The sequence below is a fragment of the Pseudopodoces humilis genome, chromosome 5 (assembly GCF_049639895.1).
Source record: "Pseudopodoces humilis isolate 2021_Gansu_Grassland_sample_001 chromosome 5, ASM4963989v1, whole genome shotgun sequence".
NCBI classification, from domain to species: domain Eukaryota; kingdom Metazoa; phylum Chordata; class Aves; order Passeriformes; family Paridae; genus Pseudopodoces; species Pseudopodoces humilis.
In genome coordinates, this window is record NC_142204.1 from 61289235 (window position 1) to 61308617 (window position 19383).

The 19383-nt window shown below is 40.4% G+C and overlaps 1 protein-coding gene across 2 annotated transcripts in view; it reads left to right on the top strand.

Moving 5' to 3' along the window:
• The first annotated feature begins 1442 nt into the window (after positions 1-1442).
• The window catches only part of PTPN12 (protein tyrosine phosphatase non-receptor type 12), a 69733-nt gene continuing 51792 nt past the window's right edge, over positions 1443-19383 (top strand). For both annotated transcript variants that reach the window (XM_014255199.2, XM_005526018.3), the window contains exon 1: positions 1443-1736. In XM_014255199.2, coding sequence (XP_014110674.2) covers positions 1638-1736 — 99 coding nt within the window. In that variant the 5' untranslated portion in view covers positions 1443-1637. The remainder of the gene's footprint in view (positions 1737-19383) is intronic.

Sequence of the window (19383 nt, forward strand, 5' to 3'; positions counted from 1 at the left end):
CTGAGTTCCCTGAGCTGGTTCGATGTCCTGTCTGACAGGGGTTGTTGGTGTGACTGCAAGTGCCACACACTCCCGGCACAGGGAATGAGGAGTAAAGAACTGGCGATTGGGAAGAAGTACCTTAGCCAGGTTTTGCTTCTCAGCTTGGATCTTTATTATCTGCCTGTGTGACAAAGTTTTACTGGATCAACAGCATCACCCAAGGCCGTGTAGATCTTCACCAATAAAACTACATTTTAAAAGACTCCACTTGAGATATTTATTAAGCTATATGAAGCTATGCATACTCACACACCTCTACAATTGTTTTACGTAAGCAGAAGATATAAATGTCATCAGGACACCAAACATGAAGCAGTTTAGCTTTTCCATATAACATATAAGAATGAAATAGCACATTGCCAAATCCTCCAACACTACGTAAGGAAGAGATTTTAGGCTGTGTTTAAAATAGGAAGGCGCGGAGTGTCTGAGCTCTCTCGCTGCGGTGCCGAGGGGTGCGGGACCCTCCCTGCCTGGCACCGGCCCTGAGCCCGCGGACACCTGCGGGCGGCACTTCCATCATTCAGCTTCGCCTGCGGACATCCTTATTAAGTAGATCTATCTATCTATCTATCTGCACACACATACAAATATATACACACATATATAGAATTCATAAAGAATATACACTTCAATATACATATATATAATTAATATACAAACACACACACATATATATGTAATATACATACATACAAATACCCGGGAAGCGATCCCCGGCCAGGTGTCCGCGCCCGTACCCGTCCCCTGCCCTGTCCCGCCCCGCCATCTTCCCGCTCGCTGCCCGGCGTCCAGCGCCGCCGCGCCTCGGCACCGCCGCCGCAGGGGCCCCCCGGCACTTCCCAGGGCTGCGGGCTACCCACCCGTGGCGGGACCCTTCTGATCCGGGCGTTTCAGAGGCATGCTGCGCAAGCCCCCAGCCCCGGGACACGGCGCAGTCGCGACTACAAGTCCCGACATGCCGCTGCCTCCCGGCGCGGCGCCGTGGGCACCCACCGCCGCCCATTGTGCTCCAGCCACGGGAAACGGCGCTCAGCCTCCCCCTCGCGTACCAAGTGGTCCCTTCCAGCGCTCCATGAGGCGCCCTTCGGGCGGTCCCATCCACGGGAAACGGGGGGGTGGCCGGCGGAGCGGGGCAAGGCGAGGAGCCCAGCGAACGCTCTCTCGAAGCCCGGCGAGCCGGTGATTGGCGTGCGCGGCCGCCAATAGGGCGAGGCGGCGGTCGGGAGAGCCAATGGGCTCAGAGGGCTGCCCGGGCGGGGCACAGGGGAGGGGGCGGGGCGGGGCGGGCACCGCGCGTGCGCTGGGGTGGAGGAGGAGGGGCCGTGTCGTGTCCGTGTCGGCTGCTCCAGGGAGGGTCGGGCGGAGGGAGGGGAGGATGGAGCGGGCGGCCGGGCGGCCGTGAGCGGGGCGGGAGCGGAGCCAGAGCGGAGCCAGCAGGCCGCGGGCAGGCCCGGGCGGGGGAGAGGCGAGGCAGGGAAGGGAAGGAAGGCAGGCAGGCAGCCGGGTGACGGGTCGTGCGGCGGAGAGGGCTCCGGACGGAGAGCGGGCGGGCGGCCGGGGCTCCCGCTCCGCAGGGCGGCCGGCGGGGCAGGATGAGCCAGGAGGAGATCCTGAGGAAATTCATTAAGCGAGTCCAGGCCATGAAGGACACGGACCACAATGGGGAGGACAACTTCGCCAGCGACTTCATGGTGAGGGGCGGTGGCGCGGGCGGGGCGGGCGGGGCTCCTGCCTCCCCCCGGGCTGGGGGGGTGACCCGCAGCCCCTTCCCCATCCCCCTGCCAGCGAGGGGGTGTCGGGGCGGGCGGGCGTCGCATCCCTGGGGGTGACTTGTTATTGTGTGCCCCGGGGCTCGGCCGGCTCCCCGTGCTCACCAGCACTTCGGAGCTCGGCGGGGGAGGGAGAGTGTCCGCCTGGATTCAGTCTCCTTCCTGCCCCCCAGCCCCAGGAGGTTTGTCACCGCGGTCCCGGCCCTTCCCCGCTCCTGAGGAGGTGCTGGTCATCGGCTCTTGCAAAATTAACCGGGAGGCTCCTCGTCCGCCCGCCCCGCTGCTTCCCTGAGCACATAAAGAGGACAGGCGGGGTGGAGGGGCTGCGAGCGCTTCCTCGCCCTTGCAGCCCCTTTTCTGCAGGGGTGCCGTCTATGATGTCAGCTGGCGATAATCGGGCACTCCTTCCCTCCTTCCCCTTTTATCTGCCCCTGTAGGTGCTTGCTTGAGCTTTCTTTCCGAGGAGATGTGTTAAATGTATTGATAGTCCTTGGAGGAATATTCATCTTCCCTTCGCTAACATCTCCCATCCCCCATCGCAGCCCTGCCTGTATCCCTCGTCCTTTCTTCCTTCCAGATCAGTTCACCGTCAGCCTTTGGTTAACGTGTGCGCTCGGGGAAAAATTCTGTTGGAGAATTAGTGCTTTTCCTGGTTTATTTTAGCTGCTTAATTGGGCTGTTAAAATATCTCAGTAGTTTTATCTTTTGAACTGCTCGTCTGAGATGTGAACAATAATTTTGATTGGACAGATGTTGCTGGCACTTTTCAATATCATTTAAATACTTACTATCAAAAGGCAGTTTGACCCACAGAAGAGCTGAAGGAGAGCGGGTTAGTGCCCTCCGTATCTGCCTTTGTAGCTCGTTTCATTATGCTCTTTGGGATTAAAATCACATCGTTAGCCCTTTAAGCTGTCAGTCTGTGCTAGTGGTCTGGGAACAAAAAAAAAAGAAATCTCAATGTAAGTGTCGCATCGGAGATTGTCCGAAATGTGGGGAGGAGGCCGCGGATGTTGCGCAAGGCGGAGGGGCGTTGGGAGCGCTGGCAGGTCCAGGGGTGGAAGAGGAAGTCGACTTTGGGAAGTAACGAGTTCATCCAGGGTGGGGAGGGAGCCCGTGGGAAATCGGCCACGCTCTTTGGGCAGGATTTTGCAAACACTAAAACTATGCTGCTGAAACATCTGAGCGTGTGGGAAAGGAAGAGAGAAACGTGTGAAATTAAGAACGGCATTGGAGCGATAGGACCCTTCTAAAATCTTCATATGAGAGCTTAGAGGTTACAGAATTTGACAGAAGCTTTTCATGAAGTTATAGTTTTAATAATATAATTGCTATTTAACCCGAATTGACATCTTGTACTGATGAGTCCGTCTTGTTCATGTAAATTATATATACCTTACAGAAAGGCTGGCCTAGACTAGTGCAAAATGCGGGACATTTTTAATAATCTCTATGTTAAGTACTTTGTTCTAGATCTCCTAATTTGCCTCTACCATTTCATATCTGATAATTATCCTGATATTTTAGCTTTGTTGTAGTCAAATGATATACAATACATATTTTTATCATCCTTTCTTTGAAGCAGTGGCACCTCTGTATGGAAAAATAGCTTTTGTTTCAATTTCTCTATTTGACAGCATGTTTCTGTAGCTTTCAGTGAGTTTTCCCATTGCTTTCCTGCAGCAGTAAGAAAAGAGAATATGGGTAAAAATGGGAAAAGAGGATTATAGAAACTAATGGGCAAGACATTTCAGGAGAAAGACGTATTACCTGAGTGTTAAATGTTTTGGGGAGAATTGTGTTGAAAATTTTTGTCCTCTTAACACTTTGTATTTCAAACTTTCATATTTGATTTTTGTATCAGAAATTAAAGGAAAACCAGGATCTTAAAAATTAGGATCTTCAGTTCTAATATTCACCTTTATTTAGTAAAGCAGACATAGATTAATGTGATGACAAGAATCATAATTGCGGATTTTCAAATTTTTTTTCACTATGAATATATTGAGGTATTTTGGGATTTTTGGGGTATGTGTTTTGGGGTGTATTTGGCTGTCTTAACAGAGCCATGCTTAGTTGCTCTTTGAAATGATTGAAAAGGACGAAGGAAAGAGAGGTAAAGAGGGATATCAGTTACAGTATTCTGTTCAGTTAAAGAATTAGTAGCTAGTTTTTTGAGGAGTGAGAAGGGAGGAAGTTGTGTTTTCGCATTTAAGTGCAGGATGTGCACTGTGGCTGTTAAATAGTGGCAAATTTGTGGAATAGGAATTGCTGTTACTCATTTCTTCATTTCCAAGTCAAAATGGAATCTAAAATATGAACGGCATAGTGCAAATGAAAACAATTCTTTAGCTTTAGGTCTTTATTGCCTTTGAATGTGTTGAGTAATAGGCTTAAAGAGTTGTATATAGGTCTGAGTGAATCAACTAAAAGTACGTGCTGGGTACCAAGGAGTGCTGGAGGAGAGGGTAGAGAAGCTAGAGGTGTGCACAGGTAGGATGATAAGTGTGGCTGATTGCTATTGAAAGTCCAGAGAGTAGATGACTAAGACTGCAATTTAATAATGCCATTGACATACCTGGAAACAACTTCCGCTTGGAAGGTGGAAAGTTGATTATTACCCACTCCACCACTGCCTCCCTACCTCCCCCTGATAACAAGATAAATTCTATAATCCGGGCACCAGCAGCAAGTTTGTTACTGGAGATCAAATGTATTAAATTAATTTGCACTAGGAAGTAGGCAGGATTTATTAGTAGATCACTTCAGTGCTCTGGGTGTGCACAGGTAGGATTAAATGAAGTGGATAGTTTGAAAACTGGACAGACATGTCTGTGAGCCTTGCCAGTAATCATGTATATGTGGATATGGGGCAAGTGGGCTTTTTCCTAAAATAATATAGGTTAGGATTTTGCTACTATGGTTGCTGTACATCCAGGAGTATACCTTTTCCTGGGTTTTTGCTGATATTGCTATTTGGGTAGAAGGAAATGAGTATAGATTGCTTCCTCTTGGTGCTTCATGCTGTATTAATACAACCAGCATGGTCTAGGTTCTCATCTTTTTGTAATGAACATGTGTCTTACATCAAACAAGGGTTAGAAGTCGAAGTTCCATATGGAGGAAAACAACTATTCTAGAATTTAGAAAGACCTTGGTAAATATTATTTGCTGATTTTTTAAAAAAGATTAATTTACCACAATTAACACATTTTTGTTTTCTTATGTTATAGTCATGACTGCATTCTCACCTTCTCATTTCTCTTGTTTGATATAGGTTGCCATTGTTATAGGAGAACTGAAATATGATTAGTGTGAAGCTTTACCTTCAAAAATCAGATGTTTCAATTGTTTTGTGGTATATGACTGTCTTGCTTCATTTTTGAGTTACACATTTGGCTAATCTGTTGTTGTAGAACACAGTATATGGCTGAAAATTTTTTTTTCCTGGTGATGGATACTGTGTAGAGGACCCTCAGCTGCTGAGGTAGTGGTGTTAAAATGATCTTGTCTTAAATCATCAGTCTAAATAATAATGATTTTTTTTTAAACAACTTTGTTACACTTACTCACAGATCTCTTTATACCTTTCATTTGAGGGGACACAGATAATTAACCCAGCTTAATATTGTGTGTTTGTATTCTGTTCAATCTGTCTAAGCTGAAACATTTAGGTTTGGAAACAATAAAGTACTCAAGGTGCTGTTTTCTGAAGTATGAAAGGGAATTTGAATGGTTCGGAACAGCTAAAAAACTAGTTTCTATGCTTTTTACCTCTAATTGGTTTTGGTCTTGACATTTTCATATTTAAGCACTTCCAACTGATTGTTTTGTGAAAATGCTATTTAAAAAAATGGGAGATGGAATGTGTTTGACTTGTAAGGATAAAATGTAGCTGATCATAGAAAGTGCTACACCAGATGTTAGAAAACTTGCTTTGTGCGTTTTTGGAGGCTTTTGTCTTTGTTTTGTTTTTTGGTGTTTTTTTCTGGAAAAGGCACAATTTCTAAAGTGCTTAAAGGTTGCTTAAAATGAATGAAAACTACACTATACTAAATCACTGATTAAAATTACTAAGATACATAGTGAAAGTCCACATACAGATGCCAGTCATGACATAGCTTTTGTTCTGGTTCTGGAACAGCATTAGGGATACCGGAAATACCTATTCAACTGTAGCACTTCAGAAATGCCCCTCTTAAAAGCTTGTCTGTGTATTAATGTGCATTTGCATAAGCCTTTCTGATTCAAATACTATTAGTGCCCCTCTTGAGTGTCTGTGAAGATATCTTTCAAATTTATAAGGCAGGCATATAATCTGGAAACTTATAAAACATTTATCTTTTTTTACTGTCTCTGCTTTTTTTTTTTTTTAAGATCCCACTGTATAGACATTTTTGGAAGCAGTGTTTTCTAGTATCTATTTAATGAGTTTCATGCTTGTAATAGATGGTTAGAAACACTAATGCTTTGTCATATGTGTTATAAAATGCATGCTTTTCAAGAGATACTATTTGTATATGCAAAGGTTAAACTGAAAAAAATGCTTTGGTAGAATCAATTAGATGGTAAACTGTTTCTTGAAACTTCAAATCCAAGATTTAATTGGTGTTAACAGAGGTTTGCATGGAATTCTTGTAAATGGGGTTCTTTTGAAAAGACGTCAACTGTTTGGAGCACTTATTTTCCCTAAAGTGTGACAGAATGAGTAATTGCCTTGGAGAAAATGACCCGTAAGTGTGTTGTACAGCTGATCAGTTATAAGAAACTCTGCTCTTAGCAATGAGTTAATAGGTCATAGGCAGCTGTCACTTTAGATATGCCTTGTGCATTTTTATAATTTCAGGGTTAAGTATTGGATCTGTTAGTAGTCACCTTTCATATTATGCTTAAATTTGCATGTAAATGTATTTTTAAAGTTTTGTTTCCATTAATTGTGTTTCAGCTAGATGCTGTTAATTTGTATGTGGGGGGGACACCCCAGCACATTACTTCATTGTGTAGGTTATAGTCATCTACGCCATTCATAAAGCTTCTTTTACATGGACCAAATCTGGTTGGAGCAATGTGACTGAATAGTCGTTTCAGTAAACCCAAACTTTAGAGGCTTCTGAAATTTTGTGAAATACTGTTTATTCAGTGTTATATGAAAATACAATTTTACATGAACAATCATTCAGTTTAAATATTCAGCTTCTTTGTCCCCTTCTGAGGAAATGAGTGCTGTTTCTGTTGCTTCAAAGATGCTGTTCTGAATTTTCATAGGGGCAGTTGAATACAACCACAAAGCTGCTGTAGTGACCCTGGGGTATAAGAACTTGCAAGCTCTGCCTAAAATTGCTGTTCTTTCAGCACACGAAACTAAACCAAATCAGTTAGGCAATGCTCTGGGTTGTGTCAAATATCTTGTGTGGTAATAAGTTCTGTTTGCTCGTTTTCCAAAGACAGCAATGTGTAAGTCTACTGTTCTTATGGAATAAAGGGTTGTGTATGGATTTTGCAGATTAAAGAATTTTCAGGAGGAGCAAATGGTAATGTTGGCCTTGCACCTCATGGCATACCACATACACTCCAAATGATTTAAATAGCATGTCAAATACATCCTTTGTTTTTATTCTTACCTCAATTCTACAGCAACTTTTGCTGTATTTAGTTATATATGTATACAGATAGATACGTATCGGTAGATACCTATAGATGGATATGTCTCATGTTACCATAATTCATCAACCTTATACTCTAATCTACAGTTCTGAAGCTCCATGTACAGGCTTATGTATTTGTGGATAGTTTTTGTATTTATGTATAGTTCTATGTCTGTGTCCTACTCTGCATATATGTCACTGATCTATAGTATGAATTTTTTGATTTGGATTGCATGTAATTTACTTTAAAATTTCAGTAGGTTCAGGCTGTTTTTCCTTGATGCTTTTATAGCTAAATATAAGTTATCAGCTCTGCAAGCAGGGGAAGGTTGAGCAGATATTCAGATCATGAGTGCAACAAAAGTCTGAGGCTTCTATATTCATCTCTTAAAGGCATTGGTTTGTAATAAACAGAAATTATGTTTTATCTTCATTGTTACCATTTAAGATTTGTGGATTTTCCATTGTGTACAGCTACAGTTTGACTGTAGTATACTTAGTACAAAGGACTTTTTGGCATAGGGAAAATAGTAATGCAAAATAGTAATGTTGGGAAAATGTGAAACTGTAGGAATACCTTAGGTATGCATTTCTAGAACTGAAATCAGATGGTAGATGATGTTTTTTTTTCTTGGTCTTATAAAACAGCCTTCAGTTAGGGAGAGGCATCAGTGTTAAAGGTCAGATAAGGAACTGAGTAAAGCACAAGTGAATAAGGTAGAGCAGGAGCTCTTTGTGCCATTAGGAAGTGAAGTGTTTGCATCCTGGTGTTTTCCTCAAGCTCTTGTACTCCACAATTGCTATGGCCAGCACAGTCTTGGATAACTCAGCTGTGTGTGTTTGCCATAAATGAACCAAGGATGTGCATTTCTATTTCGTTTAACTAGCATATGAATGTTGCAGAGAGATTAAGCTCTTTGTTTTCCTGCTTCATCTGGCAAAATAACTTGCTAATATAAACTTAACTCTTGAATTAGTTGTTCAAATTTAAGCAATCAGAATGTGTTTATGAAAGAAGAGCACTCTGGTATGGCTGTGGAGTTTTGGATCTGGAACCTGGAGCCCCAGAGAGCGGCTGTATTGTTGGAGCTGTGTCTGGAGTCCCTCTGTGTCTTCAAGAAAGCAGACTGCGTTCAGACCCAGTATTGGTGAGACAATATGAGTGCAAAGCCAGTAGCTTTACTAGGGAGGCTGAGCGTGCAGCAAGGTAAGGAAAGAGTTGTAAGAGCAGAAGAGCACAGTCAGGTCTGTCAGGCTTTAGGACTGTCATTCTGGGTTGGAAACTGTTGCTTTAAAGTGTTTCTGAATACTTGTGTCAGGATGTTTCAGTCACTGAGGTTTGCGTAGGAAAGTTACTGCTGGTGTCCCCGAGGGCCTTGTTCTAGCTACTCTTTTGTCATCAGCTTTAGAATGAAAAAATTCTTACACAGCTAAAAAGATCAAGTAGAGAAGAATGTTTCCCAAAAAGTACCAGATAAATAGAGGTATAAATGGATGACCTAGTTCAGGTGACCTAATTTTTGCTCCTGTCTGTCCTCCTACAAGCCAATACTTTTAATTTCTTTAAAAGGCAGTTTTATTTGTGATAATTTATTGGAAGACTTAAAGGCAATATTGTCCTAATGGAAGTGTCTTGTGAAAGAAAAACCTAGAAGAATTGAATTATCAGCCCTAAAACGTAGCAAGGCAGTTACTTCAATGGGGGAAAATATTACTAGACCACTGAAGCTATGAATGATGTTGCTTCATGGGATACACATGTCATTAGGAACAAAAGCAAATAAACATATTTCATTCAGTCATTCAGATTCCTGGAAGGAAGCATCAATAGTTTTGATGGAAATCCTACCGTAATGCTTCTGACAGTTAATTTTCTATATTAATTTTACTTCTGGGCTCCCTTAGTTCTGCAGAAAGAATTGAATTGCCTAGTGTTAGGAATGTGCCAAGGGCAACTACATGAGTAGACTGAAAATTTTATGTGCTATGTGGATTGGTTGGATTGTTCTATTTTTAATTTGCTGTGATTTGGAGGAATCTTAACACAGTTGTTAAGGGTATCCATATAACTTCCTTCCTTTTTGACACAAGGGCTATATGCTTCATGTTTTACATGTTGGAGAGCAGACCTTAATTCCTAAACATTTTTGAAATTTCTCAGTTTTAATTGCCTGATCTTTACTATAATTCTTGGTGTCTAAAGTCATGGGTTGGAAAGCATCAGTCTCTACGGAGAAGTTAGCTTAGTTAAAATCATATTGCTTTAAAGAAACTATGTACTACTTTAATCTCTTTCATTTAGTGATGACACTGAACTTGTTATTTTTAAACAAACTTTTTTACATTAACTTCCTTTTTATGCAGTCTTGTAAGGTGTAGCTGGGTTTGTTTTTTGAAGGTGAGAGTACAGTGGTGGCCTCTTGAACAATTTTACAGCTTGCTGCATTTGTCCTGCTGTCTTGTCACTCTTGCTGCCTTGTGTGGATGACATCTGCTTTTTGTTTTTCTTCTGAAAACATAGATGTTTTGTACTCTTTGCGATCACAGGAAGAACAGCTTCTATGTGGATTAGTGGGAGAGTGGGGTTTTTGGGCAAATAGAGAGGCAAATGACCATCTTCTATCTGTGCAACTGGGCTGCAGTGGGAACAAGGGGCCAAATTTTGTTCCTTTGGGCAGCTGATGCAATCAAAGAGAGTCTGAAAGGAATGGGGTACATGAATGATGTCTTATGTTCCTGCTTTTATTAAGGTTAGGCAGCCAGAACCTCTGCTATCCTCGCTATCTTTCTTATTGGCTTTAAGGTCAATTTCATGGATGAGGTATTAATTTCTTGTGCTGAGCTAGACTAGTTCTAGGTTCTGGTTCATGCACGTTTTTCCTGTACTTACTGGCATGATTTCCAGCTACTTGTCACAATTGAGAGTCTCAGGGGTCTGTTTCAGAATTTACATGTTTTCCATTACTGATTACATTTTTTAAAAAATTTTGTCTTCCATTATGATAGTATGGCATTATTTTTATTCTCCTGGTAGTTCTTGGAGGACACAGCTATCTTTGAACAACTCGTTTCCAAACTGGAAGGATGTTTCATGGGTTTCCTGTCCAAGTGTTCAGAGGACTTGTCAGTGTAGATTATGCATCCTGTTTAAATGACTGATTGCTGTGGGAACTGCACTGCTCTTGAGAAGCCTGAATAGTGTTCTACTCTGTCCTAAATGTTTCACTTCTTATTTGACTGTGTTTGACTCAGTAATGTATAACCCTGTGATGGAACAGTGTCATTTTTTCCTCAAGTGTGTGGGTAGCACATGTGGTACTTGGGTATAGCTTCCTACTTAGACAGATGTTCTTGTTGGATATGTTTATCCAGTTGTTTCACTGCACAAAACTGAGAGATCAATTAATATGAAAAGCAGAACAGACAGAGAAGAACAAGTGATAGGATTAGTGCACTGCTCTTAGACTGTGGATAGGCTGGGTTGGAAGTTGATGACTGGCTGCTTTGTGAGTGAGTAAAATTAATCATGGAGATGTCTCAGTGGTAAATGTATTGTGTCCTGCATATTTGCAGTGCACAGCTCTTTTTTTACTGTCTTTACACATGTAGAAAATAAGTCTTAATTCTTCCTTTATTTTCTACTTGAATCTTTACCTTCATGCATGAGAAGCAGGATTACAACTGTAATGCTTTTGTTATTACTTACTCCCTCATGTATATTCTGATAATTTTAGCAAATAGGTAATTGTTAATTGAAATGAATGCAGTTGTCCAGTAGGAATACTCAGAGGAAACATTTAGCTCAGAATAACACTGGAAAATGAAACACTGTTCTGGAGGGAAGGGCATATGTAGGTTAGTTGAACTGCTTCAAGAAACTGAGAATTCCTGCAAAATTGAATTAATTATAAATTGCCTATAGGGCAGCACCTCTATTGCACAAACTGCTAAAGGAAGGAAATAATCTCTTGGATACTGTGAATGTCCCCAGTTAGCTCTAAGTATTCAACAGTTACTTCTAAGATTTCAAATTTAGTAGTTTAAGTAGTTTACAAAACTGTGTGGATTTTTATTATGACCAAATCAGACTGTAAAATTAATTTTAACTCATTTTCTTTGGGTTGCATAAACAGAACTGTGATGTTAATATACATATAGGGAACTATATGTAAATGTTAATGGAGAAAAATGATTTTAAGCAGGTAGAAAGGACTTGGAAGGTACTACAGGCACACACTGGAATTTACTTGAGTAAAGAAATATGATGTTTTATAGATGCTTTATTTTTCTGTTATTTCTACTTCATGAAGACTAGGCCCAAAAGGGAGAAATATATGATTTCCTTTAATAGCTATTTGCTACAGAATTGCATTAAGCACTACACAGGCACTTAAATATGAGTCTGCTTTTCAAAGTGAATGCTCTGAAATAAGTTGTTATTGAGCTGCAGGTTAAGCCTATCACAACCTTTTATATTTTCCTTATAAACAGAGAAACTTTTCCAGAGGCTATTCCACAGAACTGCTGTGGAAATTGCCCTGACATTCTGTAGTAACATTGCTACAGTTGCTTCTTTAGCTGGTGCAATCTATTTTCTTAATATTTTGACTAAGCTGATGAAATATGAGCTCTCATTTCTTTTCACTTTTGTGGTGAAAATGCAACCTCCAAATTGTCTGAGTTGTCAACTTCCTATTTTTGTTGTTCTGAAAAAAGTGGGTGAAATGGTGGCAGAGAAGCCTAAATGTATTCTTTACAAATTACAGAAGTCTATAGCCTGTTGATAAATTATTTAAAGCGGGAGACCAATAACACTGAAAAAAATGTGTGTATCCCAAAGTCAGCAAGCTGTTGCCATAAATTTCCTAAGGGGAAGAATATTTATTTCTAAAATGCTAGTTAATTCCATAACTAATTTTAATATGGGATAGCCTGAATGTGAGCTTGCATTTGGTACCTCACACATGATTAAACACTAGTACTTTTGGTGCAAAGCTATGGCAACATGTCTTTCTGGCATGGCAGTTTAAATGCATTAGCACTGTTTAAGTTGGTGATCATGTGAAAATGAAGCCAGCATCCTGTTTCTCCAGCTTTACAGCATACATAATGGGCTTCCCTTCCTGTATTCATAGAAAAAATATTCCCTGTCTGGTACAGTAAGATGATATGATCATCCATGAAAGTATGTGGATATAAAAAATCTCAATGATGATATCTTTAGCTCTTATGGGGAAAGGTGGCTTCCAGATATATTAAATGTATATGGGTATATGTTGTATGTGTATTTATATGTTTAGAAGTGAGAAAAGCAGCAATGAAGTAACAAGGGAATTCAGTGAAGGGATATAAGTAGGTTAAGAACTTATTTATTTCTAGAGACAGTATCTTTTGAACTAAAAATCACCATGATTTTTTGCTAAGTAGAGGATCTTGATGTCAGGGAGGCACTGGAATTGACTTTTGTAAATAAATGCAAAAATTAGTTTCATCTATTCTATGAGTGCCATGTGGTTTTTTATTGAGCTATTGTATTACTTACCACTTTAACACCCCCAGAACTTGATGCTGAAGTTAGGAGTTTCCCAAATTGCATACTGATAGCACAGATGAAAGAGTTTGCATGGAACACCTGAATAAGATAAATGATAACAAAGCAGACAATATTTACTTATTATCTTGTGGTTTTTTTCCCCTCCTTCCCCTGCTAACAGATTATTTTAGTGTGGTACTGGAATCTGGTGTTTGTTGGTGACAACTGAGAGGGTGGAATGTTGTTCTTATGGGAATGTGGCTGTATTGGTTTTGCATGGCCTGATTTTGGTAGTGGGTGGGGGCTACAGGAGTGGCTGCTTTGAGAAGCTACCAGAGGCTTTCCCCACATCCAACAGAGCCAATGTCAGCGGCTCCAAGAGGGACCCAGTGCTGGCCAAGGTTGAGCCCATCCGTGATGGTGTTAGTGCCTCTGGGATAACATATTTAAGATGAAAACCCAAAAAAGTTATTGCACAGAAGTAATTGCAGCCAAAGAAGAGCAGAGTGAGAATATCTAAGAGAAACAGCCCAGCAGGCACCCAGGTCAGTGCAGAAGGAGGGGCAGGAGGTGCTCCAGGTGCCAGAGCAGATTCCCCTGCAGCCCCTGGAGAGGCAGCTGTGCCCCTTCTGCCCAGGGAGGTCCATGGGGGAACAGAGATTGACCTGTAACCCCTGGAGGACTCCACCCTGGAGCAGGTGGATGCATGAAAGAGGGCTTGTGACACTGTGGGACGGCCACCCTGGAGCAGACTCCTGACAGGGAGAAGCCTATGTTGGACCAGGTTTCCTAGTAATACTTGTGACCCTGTGGGGGTCGCATTGGAGCACTCTGTTCCTGAAGGGCTGCACCACATGGTAATATGACCCACATTGGAACAGCTCGTGAACTGTAGCCTGTGGGAAGGGCTCACACTGGAGAAGTTTCTGGAGAACTGTCTCCCGTGGGAGGGACCACATGCTGGAGCAGGAGAAGGACTCTCCCCGAGCAGTGGCAGAAGAAAAGCATGTGATGAACTGACTGTCACTCCCATTGCCTATCTCCCTGCTCTGCTTGCAAGGAGGATGTAGAGCCTGGGAAAGATGGAGGGGTGGAGGAAGAGTGTTTTGGCTTGTTTTGTTTGTATGGGGAAGGATTTTTGTGGAAGAAAAGACAGAAATGCTTGCTCATGTCAGCTTCCTCTTGTATTCATACTCTTGTCTTTAGCTTATTGGCTCTAGCTTCTGGACGTTATATAAACAAGATATCCTTCAGGAATTCTGTATTTATGTCAGCTGGTTGTTGAATCATCCTATGAAGTGTGTAGTTTTCCACTGGGCGTAGTACTTCTGTCAGATCTTATGCAAATTGCAACATGTGTTTTTGACCCTTATCAACTCTGATCTGTCTTGAATGTTTAAATTCTGCTCCTCTCTTTATGTTGTGATTGGATTTTACTGTTTTTTTTAAATTTCTGTTTGTGCCGCATTATCCCTGAGCTGCTGAAATTATTTCTTTCTTTTTTAAAAACCTTTGATTTTCACTGGTTACATGATGAAGCTGTTACATGATGAGCGGAAAACCATGTGAATAAGTTTCATACACTTCTTCAACTTTGCCTCACTTCTAGACTATAAGCAATTCAGAACAAGCATTAGCTTTTTTATATTTGTCATGGATTTGATGAACTGAAGGTAAATTATTATCTATAGTTTGGTACCCTTTAAAGCTGTCTGTGTATTGCATGATCAGTTGTTGGATTATAAGAAAGTATATGTGTGGGGTTTTTGGCTTTTTTCTTAATTTAATGGTCAAAGTAGAACTGGCTGGTCTATTTGGGTCTTGGTTTTAAATTCAGAACAGAGTGCTTAGCTGCACATTGTATTGACCTTGTTATCCTCTTAAGAGAAAGTTACATTTATAAATGTTACCTGGCTCTGATAGTCACTGGGTTTTTAATGACTATGGACAATGAGATTTAACCAGACTGGTTTAAATGGTCTTTGTAAGAATCTTTATGCATTTTCTTTATGAATTTTTGTGGATATCTTTATGAATTTTACTTCTGTGGTTTGTTCATTTCACCAGGAATAATATTTCGGGGTTTGTATTGGACCAGGTAATATTTCTTGTGGACCCCTTTCCTCAAAAGAGCCACTGTAGTGTTGAGCTGTTTTCTAAGCTTGGTTATTACAGACATTCATGGAGTCCAAAGCCTAATTTGAATATTCAGAAATAAATATTGAGTCCTGACAGCTACAAGGGATGCAGTCAGTTTTCAGAGGGAATAGCAGTGAGGCTTGCACTGGGGCCAGGATGCAATCTTCTAGTAAGTGATGTACTTGAGTGTTCTCACATCCTCTGCTATTCACCATAATGCATCTATAAGAAGCACTTGCATCCTGATAAGAAATTGTGATACTTCACTGCTCCTGTGAATTAATTTGCTTTGGCTGTAGAGTATGTGTTTCTGTATTTTGCATTTTAAAGCCAGGACTTAGCAATCCTGTGTGTCTCATCCTATTACTTGTCATGCAGTTACTGTCTCTTTAGAACAAACGTTTATTCCTGTCTGGGCTTATTAGCATTAATAGCTGCTCTGGTTGCCCAGTGGAATACTGATGCACAATGCTAGAAACTGGGAAGGAGAAGAAGGTAGCCTTTAAGGGAAGTCACAATGGAAGGATTAAAGAGGGCATTGCTTTGGAAAAATGTTACTGTTCTTTAAAGTCAAACTGCAGCAGCAGATACAGAAGTTGAGATTGAATTTAACTGAAGTGTTGAAAATTAATTGAGGTCTTTTAAAGGTATGGATTTGGTTTGGAATGCTGCCACTTCCATTAAGGGAAAATAAGATTGAAAAACTTTGTGTCCTATTTAACTGTGCTTAAATAATTCTCCTAGCAGTAAGTGTTGGGAGTTCTGTTATTTGGAAAGGGTTATTGTTTCTCCCCAGTCCAAATTTCATGCAATATCTATAACCTATTTTCTAGCTAGAAACACTGCAATAGGCACTCCTCAACATCTGTAGGAATTTAGAAGTTTGTTTTGGTTTTTTTTTCTGACTAAAGGCACATCTGTTTCAACACAGAAGAGTAAGTCACATAGTTTTAATTGCTGTAAGCAGCAATGCTACTTGTTCCTTTTAAGCTGTTTAGTGCTATGTAGCCTCATTTTCCCAGTTGCTCATTTTGTGGAGTTTTTTGCTTGTGTTTCGGGGTTTTTTTGGGGGGTTGGATTGAGGGTTTTTTTTGTATTAAAAAGAAACTCCTGCTTTGGTTTAGTATTTGCTATATTTGTGAAATTTTAAATTCCATTCTTCCTTATCTAACTTGTCCCAAGAGTGGCTTTGATAGATTGGAGGAAATAACTTTGGTAATGCAACTTTCCTCATTTCCTGTATTTTATCTACTTATTTTGTCATTCTGAAGAGCTGTCACTAACAGTTTCACCAATTTGGAGATTTAAAATTGGAGAAATGTCACCTAATTATGCTTTTAAATAATGGAAATGTAAGTTCAATGCTCAGTAAAATGCTATAATGTGTATGTTTCTTGAGGGAGGTAAAGCAACATTTTGATGGAGAAGGCAGCAGAGAAGAGTAAAAGTTAGGAGGAAGCTGTTCAAAATGAGGAGTATGTGGAGATGACACTGCATTTTAGTATGAACACCTAAAGCAGGAAAGGTGTTCATGGCTTATTTATGTGCAGGTTGGCAGCCTGCTGCTCTCTTCATGAGTAATGTATGTTTTGCAATGTACTGAGTTGAAAGAGACAGTAAAAATGTGGAAGAAGTTCTGTTTGTGCCAGGAGCTGTCACCAATGTTTTACATTCAAACAAGGCCTGACTCTGGTCTCTTCAGGCAGTGGGGCTTTGTGATACCAATCCAGTGACTGCCACTCTTCCACAGCGTCCACTGACAGTGTCTCACCGAATCATGTTAATTCTATGGCTTTGCTGAAATAAGTTCTTGTTTTCCAGAATTAGAAAGTGAATTTGACCACAGCTCAGAATTATTTTAAAATGCAGGTGTAAGCAGAGAAAAGGAGTACTTGACTGAGTGCTGAGCAGCTTTGCTGTCCCTAGATGGGCAAGTGTGGGCTGCAGTCAGTGTCCCTAGCAAGTTCCTGTACAGACAGCGTTTGCTCTAAGACGAGGAAGGAATGACAATAAAAGAGATGAGTGGTTTAGGAAATAAAATTAAAGCGACAGAATTGGAGTAAAAAGCTAAGAGGTGAAATATTGTTAAAACTTTAGTTTAGGAACAGTTAGAGAAAATCTCAATATATAATAAGGTGTTGTCATTGATGATAACTATTGCCTATACAGGAAAAACAAAGCAGCTGACCCTTGTCTGTAGAGTGGGAATGAAACTGTCCTTCTCTTAGTTCATTATACCAGAAGCTGAGCAGACTTGCATTAATGAAGCATGGCTCATACCAAACTTAAAGAATCACAAAGTATAAACAAAGAAACCCCTCTATCTTTATCTTATAGTCACGTAGATCAAAACCTGTCTTTCCTGTATTCCATTTGTTAGCTTCTGCAATATATGATGGAAAGAAGCAGATAAATAGCGGTTTATACATTCATGGTTTCAGCTAGAGGGAAACTTCTTTAAAATATGAAGTATGCTTTAGAATTGTATCCTAGGTGGTAGCTTGCCATTTTCTACAAAGTAGGAAACCCCAGAATCTACTTCATCTCCTTTTTCCTTTTTTTGAGGATTTCTTAAAATGAGAAACCTGTGATTTCCATTCAGTCTTACTAACCCTTTAGCATTTGTAGTTTACAGGCTTTGGGTGGTATCTAAACATTTGGGTACATAATTAATAATAATGAAGTCAGAATCAATAAGCCATGAAAGAAGTATTGCTTTGTAAAGTTTGTGTGCTGAGATGAAAGGTTTGCTACTTGAACACGGTAAATTAGTAGAATATTAATAGTTGTGGTAGTTGGTACAATAGAATAATATGAATGTGATTTTCTTATACTGCCTGGAAAGGATCTCAAAATGCTATAACATTTTTAGAGGTTTTTGAGGGGAGGTGTGTGGGGTTTTTTAGTGCTGTTAATCTGCTACACATGGTACAATAGGTATATTCATAATTGGGAAGAAGATGAGTAGGTGAATCTACAGTTCACTGTATGTGACCAACCAATAGTGCTAGCAAGGTGGATGAAGAGGTGATCTAAATAAGGCTTACAGGAAATGCTGAAGAGTTGGAATTTGGCCAGGATGTTCCCCTTGTTGCCTTTTTTGCTGTTCTCAAGAACTACTTGTTCATTAAAATTATCAAAACAATTATCTTGGAAAGAGATGGACCAGCAAGTACAGTGTTATTGTAGGGCATATATGCACATGGGAAATAAAACCTGGAGTTATTTCTGTATTGAGGGCAATTTTCTTGAGATTTCTTTGAATTTCAACATAAGAGCAAAAGGGTAAAACTGTCTTAGACTTGCATGGGTAAATGGGATCTGAGTATAAGACAGACAGTCCCTTAAAAATAACTTGGTTATAAAAAAAAATCACTAGTTCAAGTGATCATAACTGCAGTTGTGGTGGTTGGGAGAAAATAATAACATGAATAAGATTTTTTTTTTTTTTAATCCTTTCCAGGCAGTGCGATGCAGTCTGGTGTAAATAGTGCAATAGATATATTAGTAATACAGGAGATAAGGATAAGGAGATAAATTTTAGGATCATATGATACTTTTCAGGTTCTTCAGAGTATTATAACAGCATAATGTGTCAAATCAAATGTGCAACTAGTCTAATACTTTATTGTGACTGTAGGATTCTGTGAGAATGTCAGGAATGAAATGGAGCCATCCTCCCAGTCTTTTTCAATGGCAGATGCTGAGTAGAAGCTCAGGCTGTGTCCATAGTAGCAGCAGGGTGATGAGCACAGGACACCAGAACCCATCCCTGGTCAGGACATTGGCAGGTACTACTACCTGGCATATTTCAACAGGCCCTGGACTGATTGCAGGTGTTTTACTTCTTTAGTTCTGTATAATTTCCTTTCATTCAACTTCCCCCAATTTTTTTTATTTTTTTTATTTTTTTAAAATTTTTTTAAGTGCCTATTTCTAAGAGAAAAAGTCGTGGTGAATTATTTTTTTTTTTAGCCTTTTCCTGTCTGACAAGAATAGCAGATATAAGTATGCAGTAACTATAAGTGGTGCTTGAGGATGAGCCAGGTCCTGTGCTTGTTCAAATTGGCTTCAAGGTGTTTTTCTTGCTGGGGGATTAAAAGATTCTCTGGCAGACTGATCCAATATCTTCAAAAAGAAAGAAATCTGTACTTCATAACCCTCTGAATTATTGAATAATTTTTTTTTCAACCTCATAGCCTTCCCAGTCTTGACAAGAATCAAAAGGTTTTTTGTGTGTGCTACCACTACA